Raw genomic sequence first — 22,961 nt, 5'->3', positions numbered from 1 at the left:
TTCGTGCTCCAACCGCGAGTGCCGAGAGAGACGTGCGTCTGCGCTTCGCACGGAATTTCATCCAATTCGCAAGGTTCGGCCCGAAGACACGGCAAGAGCATTTGCATCGTGAGGGCACGGAGCTTAGTTTTTGCCGCAGTATGAAAAACCAAACGGAGGAGCGTAGTAATTGCGGAGCGAAAGTAATCCATACAAGCAAACACGATGTTCCAACAACAACAAAAGGAATAAACTATGCATGTCATCCATTGATTATATGCGAACTTTAACACGTATAAATTGTATTTCAGTCCGGTTCAAAGCCAATTATTTCACCAATTGTCGATGCCACTGGGATTCATAATCCATTTTTTGAGGGAATCCTAAAGTCAAAGAATTAACGTAGTTATATCTAGATAGTTTTAGAGATAATTTAAACATTTCACATTAAGACTGTGGCTATTTGTCATATTAACTGACTGCTCCCTGCCTTCCATGCCATGGGAATGTGGAATTTGTACATACGTAGCCAACCGCGCTAATCCGAGGTGCGAATTTCCTACTCGACATAGAAAACAACGCTGCCAATGCTCATTTAAACTTAGCGATATTGATTACATTTTTTTTTTACACAATGGCCTCCCAAATCCGAATGACGCCACAGATTCCTTAACAATCACCTCTCAGCAGATGGCATGCGTCGGCAAATCTCAACATAAATGATAGGCCAGCTGTAGCAATCGAAGCTGTTAACTCTGGCTTGCTGGTGAATGTGCCAACCACCGCGTTATTTGGCATAGGTTCTGCAGCCATGTACAGACATATATAATGGTTCACGTAAATGCATATTCTTCGCATAAATTATAAGGAAATCGCCACCGGCACACGGCCTATTCAAGAGAACAAATTCTGACACAACTCGTAACACAATCGCCTTTTAAAAATGCCATTTTCTTTTCATATTAACGTTCAGCAGAAGATGCCGCCTATTAAACAACAGTCAATAGAGCTTGTTCCCCCAGCCCCAATTGATTAAGCAGAACATGTGATAAATGTGTGGGAATCGCATGGCCGGTGGTATAACAAAGGTAATGCACACAGGCTGCGTGTATGCCTGGGCCTCCAGGGAAAGCTAAATGAGTTAGGCAGGGATGAAATATATATAAAATGGGGCGAAAAAAAATCAAAGCACCCGTAGAATGTCGATAGCTGTGGAGGCAAAGTGTGAGCAGAACCCTGCCTAAAAGAGGATTGTGTTGGCTGGAGAAATTGCTGACAGGATAGAAAAAAACACATCCAATGTCCTGAGTTTTGAGGCACAGGAATGCTAAGCCGGAGCGGCTGACTGGTTACGACACAGTAATTATGATATTATTGATTAAAAGGGAGTTAAGAAATGATTCTGGCACTGGCACTTGATGCAAGAGGAAAATTCCACAGCCTTGTATGTACCGCCCGGCTGCACCAGCATGCAGTGGGCCACATAAAGCGTGGAATCAATGTGTGCAGAAACGAAAGAAGTTTTAAACTTTTTCAGCTGCAATTTTCTGATTGCTGCGGGAAAATTTTCATATTTTATTTTAGCAGCCACTTTTTTTTTGACACGCAGGTTTCCTAACACGTGCGGATGGAAACAAATTGGACACGAGCGCGATCAAAGACAAACATCCCCCGGATAGCCGCTAACAGTCTGTTGGGGCAAAAGTGCTGTTAGGGAGCACCTATAAAAGCCGACATGGCTGGCCAGCTCCACGCGCGAGCGCCTTTGTCTCCCCAGTGGTGACGTTTGCACACCGCACCAGGAACTCATTTGAGGCCGAGTCAACCTAGGGGAGGCCCAGGATGAGTTAAGATAATCGGCACTGGTGTTGACCGCGAGCGGAAATCGAACTCGGGTCACCGGGTTCGTAGCGCAGCGCGCTAACCGCTACACCACCGTTCCCCTATGAGTGTGATCACACAAAAAAGACAAAGATCCCCTGTATAGCCGTAACAGACTGGAGGGGCAAGTGCTGTTCGCGAGCACACCAGGGGATGAGTGGCCAGCACCACACCCGACCGTCTTTGTCTTCCCACATGTGTGCTCCTTCTGCAGAGCGTTCAGACATGGACATAAGAGGGGGTTGATAGCCATTGGATGCCTTTTCCGTTTGCACAAAAAGAGGGCAGCACGTATGGATGTGGGTTCTACATACGAAACCCAACACTGGCTGGGTGTTCACGTGAGTGAGTGTGAACCATGCCAACAAAAGTGAGATCCGTTATTACCTTTTATTTATTTACTTATTTGCCAAGTAAACTTAGCGCTAAGTCAGACCGTGAATGCTGATTCTGTCTCTCTTGCGTAATTTTTTGTCATGTCGCTTAACAAGCGGCAGGCTTAAGGATCTGTGGCCGCGTGCGTAAAGTGCCTAGATTGAAATCCTCCCTTAATTTGCACCGATTTATAGAGGAAACTGAGGCGATGTGTCACTTAAGTTGCTTCATGTGACTGACCACTGAATCGGTTGCTTGTCTGAAAAAATAAACACTGCACATGCACCCAGTAGCAGTGCCTGCATTCTGTACGCGTGCACACAAACGTCCAGTGTGATTGCATGGGGACCGCATTAGCAGAGGTGTGGAAACACGGGCTGACTGCGTACCACCATCGTTACAGAACAATGCTGAGAAATTAATCTCTACAAAAGAAACATATAATGATCTTGGCAACGTTCCTACTTCAGAGCATTGGACGAAGGCGAGGACAGAATATTGCCACTTACAGTTGGGGGAGAGCGTTCGCAACGCGGTGCCTAAAATAGGGAATGTGACATTTAGAAATATTACAGACCAATGTGTGGGTGGGTATTGAGAAGCAAACAGACATGCCCATTCGTATAATCCAGCCTCTTCTCTCCTTTATCACATTTTGTACTCTCGGTTCCATCGACCGCTGCCTCCTCTATGTCACCCACGTCTTCTACGTGCAAACAATGAGCACCCCCCTTCCTCCTCCTCCTCCTCAGCTACGCTTTCTCTCCGAAACTCTCTGGCCACTCACTGTCGATTACGGATACCAGCCTGCCTCATTTACACGCCTCATCTCCGTGATCAGCTTAAAGCGCCGCGGACCATTTCTCGGGACATTTTCGTGCCAAGACACTCGCATCCCCGTGATTTGGAGAGAGTGGCGGGGCATCCGGTGCCGCCCGTTGCGCTGGTGCGGCACTTTCTCTCTCAAGAGAGAGCCGGCGGCAATTTCCAGAGGCGACCTCGGAAACAGCTGCGATGGCCTGAGGTCACCGCTAACGCTGACCATGAGGGATCTGACGTCACCCGCTGTGCTCATCCAATTAACCCATGTTACAGTATTCTAAAAGCAAATGGTAGAGGGCCACCTCTATCATTTATTTGCGAAAGGGCCTCCACAAAGAGGGAGCTCTAGAGAGCCCCCCTAAAGGGTATTTGGCCTACTCTTCCACCTGGTCAGGCATCTTAAGAAAATGTGGGTTTACCCACGCTTTACCCCACCACAAGCGACCTTCCGATGGACTAACTCCAGTCTAAATAAAGATTCTGATTCTGAACTGTGGTGTCCGTAACACTGCCGCATGAACAGAGGCGGTGGGACGGCATTTAACAAACTTGCCCGAGTGTCTCAACTGCCGCGCCGGGAGATCGAACCGGGGGTCTCGTTAACCGTTACACCGCAGCAGAATCCCCGCTCAAATAGATGGACGCTGCTGGAAAATATCGGTCCAGAACACCCATGGGCTCATTGACTAAAACAATGGATTTACTTTTTTTCGGGATAAAAAACCACCCCTTGCCTATGTATCTATTACCAGATGTACATATGACGGTTCAATTGCACGAGTGCGTTGTTGAGGCGCCTGTGTTATTGCTTTTGAAGGAGACCCTCAATGAGGTGGGAGTGTGGCACCGCCGGACTGCTGACAAGGAGGCTTGGGATAAGTATTAATTGATAGAGCACGGCTCGATAAATCAATGTCTATTGAGCGCGCACAGAGCCGATTTAAATTAGGAAAATGAATTCGCATAGCGCCAAAATAGGCAACCACATGGTCACTGCGCGAGGCACCATAAGTGATCTACGGTTTAACACGTAGGGCTTTCGCGACCAATATTATCCATAAGAGAGGTTTTTGGGTTAGAGCGGGTAAATATAAATGTGTGGTCAAACCCGCCACCACCCGACGCAGCCATTAGTAAGCTTTGTCACGTAAACAAAACGTGCCAATCCGTTGCTAGTTCAACACAACGGTGAGTTGGAGAGTAAACCCACAACATTTACAATTCGAGTACCACGTTTCATCAGTAATTACAACCGGCCTCATCAGCCGACAGCTGGGATTGTTGAGAAATCCTCTTGTTTAGGTCTTAAATAAGTGATCTACGTTCGTTATCTTTGTACGGTCACAGCATTTACACTGTTTCTAAACAGTCTGCCTAGCACAAACACTAGGTGTGCCATGATGTATCAATTAATCGATCAGAAGCGATTCGTATGCTCACAAGACACATGTGGGTAGTAGGAATTGAGTATTTCCGAACGGTATATGTTGCATGTAATTGGTTCACATAATCCCCTACAGCTAATAAAGGTGCTAAATTGGATTTAATATATTTTGTAGTCCGTGAGCCGGAGCAGAATTCAATACCGCTAGAGGTGGAAAATATGTAGTCATCCCAGTTTTTTGGTATGCACTGCCAATGAAGGTGAATTATGTGGTAACATTATTTTATATAAAACAAGGTTAGTGCATAATTTAACTTTTATTGGCAATTTAAAGATTATTGTGCAACTCAAGCTTTGCCATCTCAGGTGGTTACCGACAAAATGAATGATTTGGTCTTGGCCCAAGGATGAATTGATTAATGAAGAGATTAATAGCCGTGAATCGGTATATTTAATTCAATCGCGAGAGGCAAATCACTACGCTGGTAAAACAAATATCTTTGGCCTTTTCATGTTCTCCTGAAGCGGTGATTAATGGTGATTATGAGCACCTTAAAGCTGATGAGAGGTATTTTGAATTGAGGACAAGATTTGTCCACGTCTGAGGTTTTTTTTTGCTACTAGCAAACAGCAAATAAGAGACTCCGATGCCTATCGGCCAAACGGGTCTTAATAATAACAAAAAAAGTATACACACATACAAACTAAACATTCGTCACGAAACCTTATGAATCTGTATACATACTTCATATAACTTGTACAAAACTTTAAAACACCAATTACAAGTTGCACAAACCATATTCCTACAGCTGCATGTTCCTTTTTTGTCAATTTTGAACGCACAGATTTGCATTTGTGAGTCGTGTGCACAAAACCATCGGGGCCAAAAACAGAAATTGGAGCTTAAAATTATTCCACATGCAGCACTTTACGAAAACAGGGGAGTAAAGTAACTTGCTTGTAAAAGCGATCAAACTCAAAGTTCCGTTGTACACATTTTTATCCTAACACTCAAAAAAAAATGTATTATCATGACGACAACGTGGATTTGCTGCCTTTGCATAATGGTCGGCACCCTGGACTTGAAAACCAATTCGCATCTCCCGCCATGGGCAGTTGAAACAATGGAGCTGTCCACACAGAGGCACGTCATGGGTGCACCACGGTTCATCCACCGTCAGGTTGGATGTGGTGGGGTAAAAGCGTTGGGTAAATCTCACCACTTCCAAAAAGTGTGGTCATCCCTGAAGGAATAACCTAAAGACGTCACACGTGGGGCTCTCTGGAGCTCCCTCGAGTGGAGGCCCTTCAAACAGCAGTGGCGTGAGCAAAGCAATTGCAGGGCTGCGCCTTGACTATGAATCATTTGTTATGAGAATGAAAATAAATACCCTCCCAAGTTTTACGCTTTAAGAGCCATAGTCCACGAGCAGCAGCCCAAACCAAGGCAAAGTAACTGGTTCTTCGGATCAAGTGAAAGAACCCAGGGCTTGAAGTGTCAACTTAACACACGTGAGAGGACACCTCCTCACGGGGCCTGGGTTGCTGCCTCGTTATTTTTGTTCAAGGTAATCAGCCCGCCTGTGATTCCTCAAGCGGCATTAATTCACTATTGTTTTTGTTCACTCGGGACAAATAGTTTGGGTTTGATCTTGACAATCAGTGATGGGGACTCAATGACACGTGACTTATATTAGGTTTCAAGAGCTTATCCCTTGCACAGTGTGAGCTGCCAATTTAATGTTTTAATTGAAAATATAAAATAATTGTGTGTTTTGATATATATAATGCGCCGTCGGTCGCTTCTGATAGAAAAGCAAAGCTTCAAAGAATGGATTAATGTAATGAAACTGAAAAGCATGTTATTTAAAAAAGTATTATTTATTTTGACATAATTCAAATTAAAAGTATAAAAAACAAATAATACGTTTAATATGTAAACATATGAATGTTACGATATGTATTAGCAGCGAAATTATATATATGGGTCTACAGAATCCATAGCCTCCGTTTTACAAAATGTTCTCACAGATGTCCCTGTACTCAATGGGCAATCTGTGTATTCACCAATGTATTTTTAATTGAAGGACAAATTCCTTTGCTGCCTGAGCAAAGGAAATAAATTCTAAATCGCACTGGAAACCCCAGGCAAGTCGCAAACATTACACATTCCTGTGGAAATGACCAATGAAATGCGGATCATATAAATTCGCAATTTGATATTGATAGGTTGACCACAGTTGACTTCTTAAATGGGTGCACAATCACCTTAACCGGAAGAAAAACTCAAATTAAATAACATCGGTACCAAGGCTCCCACAAGGCCATGCGGGAGGGTGTGTAGCACAGTTTGGCGCCTGCTATCATAGAGTGCGGTCTTGTCGCTACAGTTCTCCGCGGTAAGCACAACATCTTTAAAAACCACAGCGCTATGCCTCTCTAAATAAAATTCACGCTAACCACTTGCGCGTTTTGGAATTCATCGGTGAACGGGACTCAGGCCCTGCAACTTGCTGTCATCTCTGAACGGGATAGGGTTAATTGGCAGCTGTGAACCGGTGGTGGAAATTCCACATTTCTATGGCAGAAGTGAGTTAACCAATAAAACAACCATTTTTGGATTCCCCCAAAGAGTGCTCGTCAACGTATCGACCCCGAAGGAAGACAAGCCGAGTCGACCAGTTCCAGGGAAGTGAACTCACAACTCCACAATTGTAAGTCAAGCACTCTAACCTCAACACATGAATCAATAACACCCCGTGTGGCCTCAAAACGAAATAGTGTATAATTGGTGATGTTTTGGGGAATGACCATTCTTCACGGCACAGAGAGAGAGGCCAGAGAGCTCGAGAGGTTGTGCACCACTGTCAATGCAGTATTTCCAAATAATGTGCTCTATCCTTAGTCTAACCAAGAACAAAAGGCACATTATTCGAATGTGGGTGTAATGATGATGAGGGTGTGGGGGTGAAGGTGTTAGGCTCACAGAATTCACAGACAAAAAGGAGCTCACATGCATCGCGCAGGATGATGCTTGGGTAGCGTTTACCTTGGTGTGGTTTCGGCAGGTGACGTCATCTGGCACTGTGGAAAGCCATTGCTGAACACTTGGAATCAGTAACACTGGAATTGGTCTTTCCACTGAAGAGTTGAGGTAAGCACTATAAACTTTCGAATAAAGTATATGAGGCGTGAGCACTCCATCTATTCCATCACGAGCTATTGATAGGGATGTTTTAATCGTTTACTTAATCTTGGCCGTGCATCTGCAGAGGTAGGCATGAGAAAAGCCCTCTCTCGATTCACACAAATAATGTTTTTTTTTTATTTTGCCTTTGCCGTAAACGCCGTGTCACGTAAAAATGGAACGTTGTCGAATATCACAGTGCACAGGAAGATCTAATTACTTTTGTCTTTTACGTCTCTTGTGAAAATACAGGGGAGAGGCAAGATAAAGAGGACCTCGTGTGTACCCGGGAGGATATTGGCCGAGTTAATTTTCATAAATTTCAGTGTGAGCAGGCCCCCTCGATGTGTCCAAAACCATCATCATATACGCGGATTGCAATCGGGTAACAACAGCGAAAGGGTTTCAGATTCAGTGAAAGGGTTAAAGCCACACAGTGAGTTAAAATGAATAATGCTATGGAAATGTAGCTTGCATTTGCGTTGAGAAATATGATACTACATTTGACATGACTCCCCTCCCACCCATTACTCTTTGGAGGAGTTTTTTTTTCCCCTCCATGAAAATGCAATACCACGCGCCGATGAAATATAAGACACCTCGCACCGCACAATTGACATTTACAAAAGAGTACAGCACGGTAAATCACAAGTCCAGGGAATACGCACATCTCAGTTTAATGCAAATTCTGACTTTAGGCCACCGGCGTACCTTTGGATGGACACTGCCATTGGTGTCTTGCCTGGATCCGATCCATACATTTACCCAGTCAAGTTAGGGCCGCGATCCCTTTTTGTCAATGATGCGCGCATATGAAAGTGCTTGATGGAAGAGACAACCCAAAAAAATTAATGAGGTGTCTTTACTGTAACATCACAGCAATATTGATCCAATAATTGATCAATATTTTCACGTGACGGTGTGCCGCATTACCAGGTGTGAAATTACTCTTTTGGTTCTTTCGGTAAAGTCGCGTAGGTATAAAATAAAATAAATTAAATCACGACGTTTCGGGCGCAACACAAGCGTCCGTCATCAGGTGGGATAATTCCCTTCCGTGCGCTGGGCGAGCTTAGATTGGCTCCCACCATGACACGCATGGAGGTGAGAAGCCTCGTGCATGGCTTAGAGTTCATGTGGAGGCTGCACCGATGCCTCACTGTGCAGCTGCGTGGCCAGTCATCATCACGATCCACGGGCAGATAGCCCTTAGTAGGTGTCCATTGCACCTTTCGTCATTGTTTCCACTCATGCTTGTGCCAATATGCTCAAGTAGTGCCACATCTTTCTGCCACCGATCTCCTGTGATGTCGTCGTAAAACCATTCTCTGTTCGGCCTTTCCTCTCTTTCTGGTTCCTTCCATTTTCCCGAGAAAACAGACTCGGCTCGTAGTAATACTAAAACGAGTCAGGCAGAGTGGTTTTCCCTCAGCTTAATTTGATGCTCCCACGCCGATACATGTGGCATCAGTGGCAATGCACAGGAGTACGCACCTGCAGCAATCATGAACCGAGTCCCATCACCGAGGGCCTCGAGAGCAGTATGCCTTGAAGCTGCATTGTCATGATATAACGTTTCATAAACGTCTCTTTAATAAAGCTCCACACGTGTGTCAGAGTCCCCTTGACACGCAGCCTAGGTAGTTTGCATGTACACAATAAGAGCTATTTGTTTTTGTTTTCCCTTTCAGACTGAGCATGTCTGCATTGAACAGCTCAACGGTGCAGTGGGAGAGGTTATTAACGCAGAGCTGGGCACGCCATTACCAGGACAAACCTCTCGCTGGGCTTTGGCTCACATTAGCACTCAGCACACCTGGCGCGTCAGAGCATTTAGTGCAGCCGAATAGAGAGAGAATAATGCAGTGGCCCAGGGGGGGAGGCGTCACGCGCCACTGCGGGCAGCCGTGCGGGCAGGCGGGAGGGTGTGATGGACCCATCTGCACGACTCCTGTTTACAGCTTCTTGTGGCTTTCGCACGGGTTAAGAGAGTGGGGACCTCAACGCCAGTGCCAACGTGCTTGCCAGGAGAAAGAATTGGGTTTTTCAAATAGGCAGAGATGTGCAGGGCAGACATCCGAGCACGTTGATATATAGCGCTACGTGGTGAGAGGGCCCGATTTCCGCGGTGTGCTCGTTACGGAGCCAATTTGCGCAGCGGTGATGGATTGATTCCCGCAGTCGCCCGGTAATTTTCCGAGGGCATTAGGTAAAGCGCATCTGCCGTGAAGTGGACCTTAAAGACCCAATGACGTCGTTCGTCAAGAGGCGATCACACTTGAAAGGCCAGTGAGATAGGTCAAACCACAAAATGTGACAGTCTGTGGCTAAACAAAATAAAAAAAGTTAGATTGATATTTTCCCAGCGTGCTTGCCTTGAGTTGTATTTGCAATACCATAAGGTGTCTCACGCAGCAGTTAAACAAGTGGTACTGTGTTAATGTACGTTTCATCATCAGATGTACGTGTTTACGTATGAAAGTAATGAGATGCGGTAAAGCGGTGGCGCACGGACTGCACGATTAGCCCAGCGACGGGCGTTAGATTCCCACGCCGGTCGCTGCGACAGCTGAGCTGGTGCTTGGAACCCTCTGCACCGAAGCACACTTAGCAGCGTGTTTGGCCTATCATAAATAATAATCATATACATTTGTAACGTGCCACACAATATCCGCTCGCTCTCGAAGAGAGAGAACGACTCAGAGGCGCGAGGAGGAACCACGGACGAGCACGAAGGCAGCAGCCGGGTGGTGAGCCGATGCCAAATTATCCCTCTCCCCAAGCTCTGTGGTCCTCTATATATTAAGGTGTTATCGGCCAATTAAATGAGTGGGAGGAGATCGGAAACATTCGGAGAAAACCCTGACATGCAAAGGGGACACAACTATCCCATGCAGATGAAACAAAGGGAGATCGGTCCACACTTTCTGTGCTGCCATCTCCTGGCTCGTCAGCATATGGCACCTCGATGCCCCTGAGAAAGGGAGTTCCAAAACACGTGTGACCCACCAACCTTTGCCTCCACAGTGCTAGATTACAGGCACACACGCACCACCACGCATGTTGGCCAGACATCTTATCAGAAATGAGAGTACCCACACTTTACCCCCACCACACGCAATCTCTGAATCGATGTAGCCCATTGAGACTACTGGGTGGACAGAGGCGGATGGCGGGGGGGGAGGTTTAAGAATAAACGTTTCCATTGTTATTGCTGCCACACCGGGAGATGGGGTTGAGCCGGCTACCTCTGGGTTGCAATTCCAGTGTGCTGACCATTAAACCATGGCAGCATCCCCATGTGTATTATACGGATGCATAAACCGGACAAAGGTGTCTTTCCGGAATAAATATGAGCCTTTTATATAGCACAAAGAGGTCCGGAGAGAATAATTTACTTGGATTAGAGTCCAAATAGGAATCTGAGTCATCACAATCACAAGCTTGGGTGATAATGGGAATCTATGTGCAGGGAACGAATGGCAGTTGAGAGAAGGCATACCTAGAGGGGCAATAGCTATGGGCTATGTTGTGCGGTCATGTTGTGGAGTGAGATCTAATTACACGTACGCGGGATCACGGGTGCTAGTGTTTTCGCACAACAGTGGAACTGACAATGGTTGATGTCAAGAACAATTGCATTGGGGCGGTATTCATCTCATCTCACGAAACGCCGTAAATTCTACATTCCTATGGCAGAGGACGAGTCTTTGTTGTCAAATACAAAATGTTGTTACCGTTGGCTCTTAAAAAGGGTAAAGGTGCAGCCCTGCAGTTGCTTGCTCATGCCACTGCTGGCGGAAGGGCCTCCATTAGAGGGAGGTCTAAAGATCCTCCTCGCAGAGGTGACATGGCCTAGTCACCCATGCTGGCCAGACATTATTAAAATAGGTTTATACCAGAAAAAATACTCATGAATTAATTGTTATTGCTTGCCATACTTTTGGACATTGGCAAGTAAAATAACCACCGGTGGAAATTCCACAGTCATATGGCAGATATCAGAATCTTAATTTAGACTGGAGGAATCCGATGAGCTATGAAGCTTTTTTCCATAGATGTCCAGTTTGTCCAGCACTACCCAAAAGACAACCACTATCGACCACCCAGACAATGGTAATCATATTATTATTAAACCTACCTGGGTGATGGGTTGAGTACATCCATGACTCGGATTGAAGTCACGACCTTGCGATCGGGAACAGAGCGGTCTGCCAAAGTACCGAAGTGGCCGGACTATGATACGATGCCATAATCAAACCCAAGATCATGCACACTCTCATTAACGTGTCGGCACCATGGGCTGTCTGTGGCCCCACGCTTGGCTTCCTAAGCGCACCAGGACTGCTGTGAACAAGGTGAACAGATTGTGACCCATTGTGCCTGGGAGCAATGGGTCTGAGTTCACCTGCTGCCCTCGCCAAGTCCCCTCACGCCCCTGACACCCCCAATCCACCCACACCCACCCACCCACCACCACCACAAGACTCACCGCGTCTGAGCGGCCTGATTTATTCCGACAGGAAATCAGAGGACTATAATGAGAGTGTTCACAAGCCATCCGTTAGAGAAGCCCTGCCGGAGGCCATTAAGGTGGCAACGGCAAGAGCCGGGGAAAGGCAATGCGCTGTTCAAAATGAAAAACCAAATGCGCGCATCGCCCATGTGTAGCCGCAGTTCTTATAATCTCACGGTTCGCCCATCAACCACTTTCGTCCGCACACCACGAAACAATGACTTGAGGAAGAAAAGAAAAACGATGGCTTGAAAAAGTTTTGTTTCGTGCAGATCCAATTTAAAACACGCGAAGCGTTTTGCTGTTGTTCCTATGACTGTTACTAACAACAACGTGACTTTGAAGGTTTTAAAGAATTATTCGCGGATCGAGCGTGGAGGAAATCAATGGCGACGCAGGATTTCCAGTGAAACACAAAGAGTTTCACGTACGTGTTTAAAAGTCGAGGAGCATGTTGCCAAACGTGCGAGGCCGCCGATGTTTGAGGACGGGCCGACGTAAAAACGTAGTGGCAGGACCAGATGAGGGTGGCCTGATTCTTTCTGAAGTGACCTCTAGGATGTGCGGAAATTACATTGGATGACATCTCTTTGCTGTTTTGCTCTCCTGGATAGGAAAATAATATAGAGAAACTTAATCAGTGGAGAGTCGAAGACGAACTCCTGCGCATGCTTAATAAACAGTCCCTTCTCCCGAGTGAAATAAGAATGAGGCTTACGCAGTGGAATCTGACATCAACGCACTGCCACTAAGCAGCTGGGAAATGTTCAAAAGGGTAACAATTCACACGTGTTTGCCCACCATTTTAATATATGTAACAATAATAATAGTCAATTCCAGCCAGTCTCAAGCCACCTATCCATAAAAACTATAAAAGAAAAAAACTATGATTTTTATTTTATTTTACCAGGTAAGGCCTCCTGAGTGATATAGTTTTCTTTTTTTAAGCGGCCAGGCCACAAATGGTAGCTCAACGAAGTGGCTAATCACGTGGCAATTTATAACAGCCAAATACTCTAAACGCATGCTTCTAAATGTGAAGGGAAAAAACTGGAGGACTCGGAGGTAAAATCCGCACGACCATGGGGGAGAACATGCGAACTCAAAATATACGCGCGTCAGGGACGGGATCAAACCCACGCGCTTCTGTATACCGAGCGAGGTAGTTGACATCTCGCTACCATGGCACCCCATGGATGGATGATGGCTTCCACACACCATGCCGGTCTTCGGAGTGTTTTTTTTACCATACTTCACCATGCTGGTCAGCGTGGGGTTGGTGAAGTGGAAGGGCACGGCCCGGTAATCAAACTATGAGTGCGCTCACCGCCCCACCTGTCGTCCTAACCCTGCCATCGTTTCAACCCTGCCATTTTAATGACACGATTTTAATAGCCTCCCACTGCTAAACAAGCTTGTTTTCTCTCTCCTGAATGCTTAGCTTGGCTATAAGACCTTTACCAAGCTGGGTCATATCAACAAAGTCACCGAGCTAAGAGGGGGGGGGGGGACACACACACATGCCTGTAAGCTCACGCTTCCATGGCAGAGTTGATGGCTCACACAGAGATCACCGTGTGCATTGTGCCTTGAGCAAGGCTACAATAGAAAAACAGCGAGAATGTTGCTGACCTGTGGGTAAAGATTTTAGAGAATTGACCTTTAGTATGTTTCTTTTCTTTCCTGGCACTCCAGTTTCCTCTTCCCCATTAAAAAAAAATTCAAGTGGAAGTCACAAACATCACTAACAGAACCCCCATTATTTAGGAGTCTTGAATTGAAGTGAGGATTTTCCTAGATTCTATATATATTTTTTACAAAACCTTTTTATTCCTTGACCCAACTGCTTCATGCAAACTGAGGGGTGATGGCTACACATTGAAATTTAGGTGAAATCCCAGTTGTGAGTTGCCTCGGCCAATCGGCTCTTTTGTTGGAACCCATCGTATTGACATTTAAAATGTGGACAACTTGCTTGGAGCCACAAAGGGCATTCATCACCTGCCAGTGCACGTTTTTTTTTTTTTACCAAGAAGCGCTTTCACTTCTTAAACGGCGAAAATGCTCGATGTTTATGATGATGAAGATGAAGATGCTGACGACAATGGCAATCATGATGATGACAAAGATGCCCACAACAGTGGCAATCATGATGATGATGAAAATTCCGACGACATCGGCAATCATGATGATGATGAAGATGTCCACAACAGTGGCAATCATGATGATGATGAAGATGCCCACAACATCGGCAATCATGATGATGATGAAGATGCCAACGGCAGTGGCAATCATGATGATGATGAAGATGCCGATAACGGCGGCAATCATGATGATGATAAAGATGCCGACAACATCGGCAATCATGATGATTATGAAGATGATGATGATGAAGATGCCAACGATAGTGGCAATCATGATGATGATGAAGATGCTGACAACGGCGGCAATCATGATGATGATTATTATAAAATGGCAATGGTGATGATAATGTTGTAGACGTTGAAGACAAAACATTTAATGATAATGCTGCGAATCACAAGTATGATGACGATTAAGTGATCTTAATGAAGTTGTTGATGATGACAATGATCGTGATGATGAGATAATGATTGTGATGATGCTGCTACTAGTTCGGATGATGATGATGAATATGATGATAATATATGAATGATGGTGGTGGCAGTAGTGGTGTTGATGATGTTGCAATAATTATGATTACGATGATAATGACAAATAAGATATGTTAGATGTAATGGTGGTAGCAGTGCTGTTGATGATGTATGTATGTTGAACTTCTTTCACACCGTACGTAGTCAACTGTGCCAATCAGAGGTATGGGGGAAGGACAACAAACTAAACACAAAGAGCAGTTAGAAATAAATTAGTTAAAAGTGCATAGCACCAGTGGCTTCCTAATATCGGAAGGAAGAGCATTCCAATCGGCCGCAGAAGTGCAACTGAAAGTGCGCGATGCGGTGACCGTCTTTGTTCGATGGATAGCCCGAAAGCCACTGCTGTGAGAATGACCGAGGTTTGCGTGATGGTTTATGCTTCTTGACGAGGCCGGCGAGGTATTGTGGTTTATTTGTGGCAAGCACTTTGTGTGTAATGGGCGCGACCGCAGCGGCGCTCATCGCCACGGATGACAGCCGCGCTTCTGCGGCCGTCTGGAACACTTTTCCTTCTGATGTTAGGAAGCCACTGGAGCTATGCACTTTCAATTCTAGATTTATGACTAATTTCTTTAGCACTCCTTTTTGTGTTTAGTTTGTTGTCCTTCCCCCGCGACTACGATAATTATCACTGTTGGCTACGTACGGCGCGAAGGAAGTTCAACGTACGTGCACACACACAAACAGTGGCAACGATAGTGGCGGCGGAGGAGGCCTGACGATGGCTCACCATGTGCCGCAGACATACCTGGAGGAGCCACTTCTCAACCAGACCCCGCGCATCCGCAGGGACGATCCTCTCCACCAGCGCCACCCTCTCGCCCTCGGCCGACTCCATGTGCGTGATCTCCTTGTCGGCGTTGAAGGTGAGACACGCGATGCCCTCGAAGCACTTCTTGAGGTGAGGCTGCACGCGCTGGGGCTCCCTCGTCTCCGAGAGGATCTCCAGCAGCTCGTCGTTGGACAGGAAAAAGAACCTTCGGAAACAAAGGGGCAGGGAGAAAACGATGAAGAGCAAAACCTCGCTCAGCGCAGCGGAGGAGAACAGCAGGGCTCGGTGGCACCTCCGTTTTACACGGCTGTCAACGTACGGTGCGAAAGAAGTTCAACATGCATAAATGCTTACGTACGTACGTACAGCAGAAAACCGGAGCGTAACTTTGTGCAACCGTCATAAACGTAGCCCAATAAACACCGAGTGAAGTGCAAGCAAATACGTTGCACGTGAAGAGCAATATAATGCCACGTACGTGTCTGTCAAACACGCAATGAGCAATTATGTTTATCAAAAGGATCCTGAAACGGCACATTTGCCGAATTAGTTTTTAACCAGCGTTTTACTTGCGGCAGGGAGGCAGAATACGAGGAGAAAATCCTCACAATGCTTGTGGGAATAAAACCCAAAGGTTCGCGTGGACACGTTGATAAACCCATTTGCTGTGCTGTTCTGCAATCTCCTGTCCCCCACTTGCAGCCCAGCAGCATTTGGGAGGATGACAAATAACCAGAAGGCGACCAAACTCTGGCCCCCAATGCGTCGGATCGCGGGCGTGTGGGGCAGGATGCCAGGCCAGCCTATTGCTTGTTGTAACAAAGTCGATAGGCCAAGATCAGAACTTCTCTTGCTGGCAGCAAAACGAAAGTGTGGGGAAAAAAACGTCGCCGTGTCTTTTGTAAAGGTCGATAACCAGGGACGATATGATTGCGGGTGATGTATTGCGTGCGATAACCGTCGCAGAGAAGCGGGTTTTTAATATTAGTTTTAAACTAAGCAGTGCGCCCACCCTCTTGCGTGTTCTGATAATGAACCGCGATGACTCGCGACAGCAAGGAAGGTCACCGTTTTCAGCCAACAAACCGAAAAAAGCGGTTTTGTCAAATCCATTATCACCCGGCAATCACAACAACAACGAGAGTCTGCAATTCAAAGATGTCATGTTGTGTAATGTTAATTTCATACACGGGCTCATAAGAGCAATATATTACGATTCACAATTCATTTTTTAGGGGTTAGATCGGCGTGTGGGTATGCCACGAGCGCTATGCAACCTCAACCGCCTGACACAACCAGACACAGTGACTTGCCACCTCGACGAATGTGCCAATTGGTTTTGTTAATCAGCAGACTGGTTTATTTTTTATTTCACCAGGTAAGGCCCACCGAGCTATGTCGGTATTTTCTGAACTGGCTGAAGGTCATCACCTAGGATGGGGTTAGCTCTTAAGGTAAAGCATAAGCATGTTCAGTTTCACATGACAATACAAAAACCAGCTGAGACTTTTTGATTAAAAAGAAGCTGGGGTGTATATTAGTATAAAGACAAAGATCATCTGTACAGCCTTAATAGACTGTTAGGGCAAGTACTGTTAGCGAGCACCTATGAAAGATGGTACGGCATGCGAGGGGGTGGGTGGCCGGCACCAGTGGCGATGTTTATACATCGCACCAGGTACTCATTTAAGGCTCAGTTGACCTAGGTGAGGCCCCAGGACCGGTTCAGATAATTACCACTAGTGCTCGCTGTGAGCAGGAATCGAACTCAGGTTGTTCGATTTCGTAGCGCAGCTCACTAACCGCTACACGACACCTTCAATCACTTGCATCGTTCAATCACCATCTGCATCTGCTAGCAATGCTGGCACGTGCCTGTAATCCCATAGACTAATCCATAGACCAACATTGGATGGCAGTGTCTCAATATGTTTCACTTTAATCACCAGTCGTGCTCTTTAAAATAAAAGGCACGATGTGAAGAAGAGTAGATTCCAACATCGTGCTCTTAACAGCAGCGATATTTTTCATTTTACAACGACGGGTAGAAGATGCCACCTTAAAATGTTTTAAGGCTCTGAGCATCTACACAATTTTTACTGGGTTCGCAAGGTATTGTGGGGATCTCCCATGATACCGTAGCCCAACTATTTTGACCTTTGTCATGTACAGGGTGATCCTTTTGTCGACACCTCCACTGATTTCTCACGACCTTCATATTTTCTTGTTCTCCTCAACAGCCGATCAAATGCTGTGAAAGCAAACGTTGCAACCCTTACGGAGGAGAAGATTTAATAAGTGCATTCAGATCGGTGGAAGACGTGCAGAGGCTTTGAAATGGAATGTAGTTTTATCTACACTTTGTCCCCATGTCTTAAGTAAGTATTATATTGGCTTGCAATATACACAGTAATCGCTCGGGCTCAGGCAGAGAGAACCCAGAAGCACGAGGCACCATCGACAAGCGGGAAAGGCAGCGAGGCGGTGAGCTGGCGCCAAATTCCACTGCAAGTTCCCGTGGTCCTCTACGTACTAAGGTGTTTTCGAACAAGTAATGAGCATTTACAGGAGGAAGGAGATCCACGCGTGCGAGGGGAGCACGTTAGGGTTTCTTTTTACACGATTTCGCTTTGTGTGCCCATTTTTCGGAACGCATCTACCACGCAACGCGAGGGAAACCTGTATACGTGAAACACATCGGCAAGTGTAAAGCAAAAACGCATCGGGCAGTGGGAAACAAAGGTTTATGGGCATAATACTGAGGCACATATGCCATGCTAGCCTCTGGAGATGCTCACTAACAGCTTCCCCACACTAATATGGGGGTTTATTTTGTTATCTGTGCGCCTGCGTGTGTGAAAATGCTGAACTATGAATTTTCAACTAAGTCAAGAACTGGAAAAAAACCCACAAAAAATCCAATCTACTGTGTAAACACGGAGCGTATGGGAATAGCATGTGCATAGTTAGCATAGTAGCTACCTTGCTATTTAATATATCGCTTTACAACCCTTCATTATGGTCACCAAAAGACTTTCTCAAACTCTGTTTCAGAGGCAAGGTTATATATTGAGCGAGAGAGAGAGCTCACACAGACTCCAGGCTTCAGAGACGAAACATAACGCGATGTTAATTTTCAAATTTCAGATATAATCCAGATATTTAACGACCACAATTATAATTGAATATTAGTTTGGCCAAATGCCCAGTATATTGTAACCAGCATTAAATTATGAAAAGTAAAATTAATTAAACTTTTTTTATTTTACCAGGCAAGGCCCACTGATCTATACAGCTCTTTTTCAGAAGCGACCTGGCCACGAATGATAGCTCAACGAAATGGCTTATCGCGTGGACATTTATAGCAGCCAAATACTCCAAACGTATGTTGCTTCCAAATGTGTACAGGCATCAGGGTCGGGATCGAACCCACAACCTCCGATAAACCAGGCGAGGTAGTTAGAATCTCGCCACCATGGCGCCCATAGGGGTACAATATGCAAATTGATGCGACTGGCCACATAAAGGAGACCCTTTAACATTTAGTTTGCAGGGGGCTTCAAGAACTGCTTTAGACATCCATACTCTTGTTATTAACCTTTAACTAGACCTACTGTTTAACAGCACATGACTTAATTGTACGAACTATATGGCCTGTAGAAACGCCATAGCTCGTGCCATTAGTTTAATTGAGAGGAAATTCTACAGTGTACTTAATCCTGAATGACCTTCACCCAGATGATTTTTATTTCCCTGCTGTAGACTTGAGCTTTTCTTCAATAGGCATTAAAGTGGTGCTAAATAAAATGCAACATTGCCACTGCTCTGTACATACGCAATTGACCACGCATGCGCACTGACTCATGTATTAACGAGTGAACTGTATGTGGCATTTTCAGATATAACTGTTGTGTGCAGCACCCTTGTAATGCCTTGCCATGCTACAGTGCAATACAAGTTGTCATTATTATTCGCATTATTATTATTGTTATTCAAGTCAAGTAATCAAATTGTCCCAATCCTCAAATTAGCATTAGTTGGTGCTATCTCCATATACGGCCGTGAGGTGGAAATAAACATTCTTACAGCAGAGGTGTATCTACCATCGAGACAACTACTGCCTTCCGAAACGAAATGGTACTGATCTTAAAGACCTTTGTGGGATGTATAGGCCAAACTGAACCTTAACTAGGAATTAAACTTGCAACAATCCAATTATAAGTTGATTGTTGTACTACAAGCACAGTCGTCCGAATAAACTGTGCTCTAAAAGCTAGTGACCTGCGTTCAATTCCTGGCCCCACGTTGAACATCAGTGGCTTGTGATATCCGAACCAGATTTGTCCCTCACACCCACTCCCTTCACGAAATCGCACTTGCTAGTGTGGTAAATTATCATGCAATGCCAACGACTGACAATGCGTGGGTAAGCCGTCAACCGCCGGCAGATTATAATAAAGGGCTGGAAAGTATTATTTATTTTGAGAAAAAATCATGACGATGTACACTACGAACAAACATTTATGTCAACAAGACAAAAGTCCTTCTCTGGGACAACGTTCTCCAGCGGCGTTTCTTTGAGGGAGGCAGGCGCTTGGACTGCTGTCAACCTTCAGAGTTTCGTCAAAACAATGCCACCAAGTCACCCTCAATGAATAAACGATTATCTTCATGAATCACGCTGTGCGTCGCCCCCATAGCACCGGGGTGCTGGAGGGGGCCGATCCCCCTTCACACGTCCCTATTCAAGGCCCTCCCTGCAAATTGTTAAAGTAAAATGGAACGTTTAACATCGGACGCCCCCGAAGGTTTTGTATGCCTTAATACAAGGTCATGCTGCAGGGCTGCTGTGTGCGCGTGCAAACATCAACATGCTTGAACACACTTCCACAATGGATAATGATTCACACAGCTTTGATATTGTTGTTGTGGCTACCAACAACAACAACAACAGCTGCAATTCGCCTCCAAGTGGCGGTGATGTCACCACTGCGCTTGTGCCAGACATTGTGGATACCTCAAAGACAAAGATACCCCGTATAGCCTGAACAGATTGTTGGGGCAAGTGCTGTTAGCGAGCACCTATCAAGGCTGGCACGGCACACGAGGGGGTGGGTGGCTAACACTACGCCCGGCCGCCTTTGTCTCCCCAGTGGAGATGTTTACACATCACACCAGTTACTAATTTGACGCTGAGTTGACTTAGAGGAGGCCCAGGACCGGTTCAGATAATCGTGGTGGCCGTGAGCAAGAATCAAACCCGGGTCTCCAGGTTCGTAGAGTAGCGCGCTAACCTCCCACTCAATACTGCGGATACCCACACACACAATATGCACACAAACCTGGGAAAGAAGAGTCGCTTGGTCTCTAGGTAGTGGTTGAGGCCCTTCTGTATGTCCTCCAGCAGAGACTCGGCCTCCCTCAGCTTGTCCAGAACCCCTTCCTGAGCCACCACAGCCATGACCCTCGTATCCGCCTTGGCAAGCCCCATGATGTTCTGCCTGTAGAATCGAGGATGGGAGGTCAGTGCGCCGTAGCCCTGTGGGCAATGTGCAGCACGGGCTGCAGCACAGTAGCTCGAAGGTTGCCAACACCATGCGCGGACGCCTTTGTCTGCCTAGTGGAGATGTTCACACAGGGCACAAGCCACGCCGCCGACGTGTTTATTATGCGTGGCCACAACAACAACCAAAAATCGTTCTTAATTTTGGAGCTTTCGTGACTGCAGGAATTATTCTTTGGTTCTTTCGGTTAAGTCACGTCTAAAGATAAAATAATAAATTAAAATAATAGCGACGTTTCGATTGCAACACAAGCAATCATCATCAGGCATAAAAGAAATAGCAACAAAAATCTAACTAGAAAACTATAGACAGACTGTCTGCTTGTTATTATACGTACCATATATTTCAGCTCTCGCGTAAGATGGGTTAGGTACGTTTACCGCGAGTAAAAAGACTGTTATACAGTGAGTCGTTGGTTACTCGATTAAGGCCGTCAACCCGATGCTCTTAAGAATTTAGTCAATTATTTATCGAAAAGGTCAGTGCACTTCCTTGTAAAATAATGAGTCTTGATCGTATCAACTGGTGATCTTGAGCCAAAGCTGTACACCCCATAGTTCCACAGTGTGGGAGAGGGCCCCCTCGATTGCATGGACACTGTTGACTTCCTATAATGAATGGTACCACATTTCATCATCTACGGACAGGTGACGGGCTTGAGTTGAACCGGTATCGATGAAGTGGTTAGCACTCTAACCATCGTGTGACACTACTCGGATCGTAGGTTAAACATGCTGCATATGAAACAAATTTAGCATAAAATTACGATATAATTATTAAGCCGTGTGTGTGTGTCAGACACACGTGTTCATTATTGCGCAGGTATAAAAATGCTAAAGTTGGAATGAGATGAAGGCTGGAGAGCGGAGTCACCTCGCAGGTTACACTGATAAAAGGCGGCATTATTTGGCCAGTGAAAGTGCTAATTACAGACAGCGCATGATGAATTTGTTTATTTCACTGGAACTTCTCCAAGATGAAGTCAATCCTGCCAAAGAAAATATCAAGGGGGGGAAGAAAAAAAAAGCAAGCACCACAGAGTCACCTTTCATCACTCTCCATTGAGAAAAGCATTGATTTTTTTAGAAAGAGAAAAATGACAACTTTAACAGAGCAGCGAATCAATGGGGGCAAGGGACATGGTCTATCCATCACGTAACCCGTGGGGTCACGAAAAAATAACCCTCGCTGGTAATTAAAAGGATAGTGCCAGCAGTGGTGCTGTGGTGCAGCGGAGGTGCTGTGGGTAGTAATGCAGTGCACGGGTCTGCAGCTGAGCCAGCCACCAGAGGCTGTCTGTACCTTGAACAGAACACAATGGGGCCTGCTTGATTGATGTATAACATTATCATGACTCCATTCTGTGTCTCCGAATATAAGCACACCAAGACGTTGCCCATTGCAGGGGTGGGTGGGGGGGTTATATTCTTTAAAATCGCCGCAATCGGCAAATCCACGACCTGCAAACTCAAAAGGCAAATGGGGAAAACGAGGGGTTTGGTTCGCGGTTCGTCATACGACAACCCTCCCCTCTCCTTTTGTTTTATGTTACCCTGCATTAACCCGAACATGAAACTGGAAGTATTTTTTTTACGTAAAATATAATTGATATTTTCTATCGTCTAAAATACAACTTGTGCAGTGAATGTATAGAATAAAAAAAACAATTATGTAGTGTACAGTTTTGTACTGTATACGTAAAAGCAAACCTGAAAATAGGTTAATTTCATATGAAGTGCAAATATGCAGTTTAAAACAGAACAAACTAAATATACTTTTACTCACAATGAATGATGATGGCGATGA

At 45.6% G+C, this 22,961-nt stretch overlaps 1 protein-coding gene across 3 annotated transcripts in view; it reads right to left on the bottom strand.

Moving 5' to 3' along the window:
* The window catches only part of LOC144721221 (dynein axonemal heavy chain 3-like), an 814,808-nt gene that overhangs the window by 328,824 nt on the left and 463,023 nt on the right, over positions 1 to 22,961 (bottom strand). For all 3 annotated transcript variants that reach the window (XM_078598660.1, XM_078598658.1, XM_078598659.1), the window contains 2 exons: positions 20,934 to 21,092; positions 15,568 to 15,796 (listed from right to left, as the gene is read on the bottom strand). In XM_078598660.1, the coding sequence (XP_078454786.1) occupies positions 15,568 to 15,796; positions 20,934 to 21,092 (388 nt within the window). The remainder of the gene's footprint in view (positions 1 to 15,567; positions 15,797 to 20,933; positions 21,093 to 22,961) is intronic.

This window comes from Lampetra planeri, chromosome 11, assembly GCF_965212315.1.
Source record: "Lampetra planeri chromosome 11, kcLamPlan1.2.h2, whole genome shotgun sequence".
In the NCBI taxonomy this organism is placed as follows: Eukaryota; Metazoa; Chordata; class Hyperoartia; order Petromyzontiformes; family Petromyzontidae; genus Lampetra; species Lampetra planeri.
This window is presented reverse-complemented; position numbering and strand designations above follow the sequence as displayed.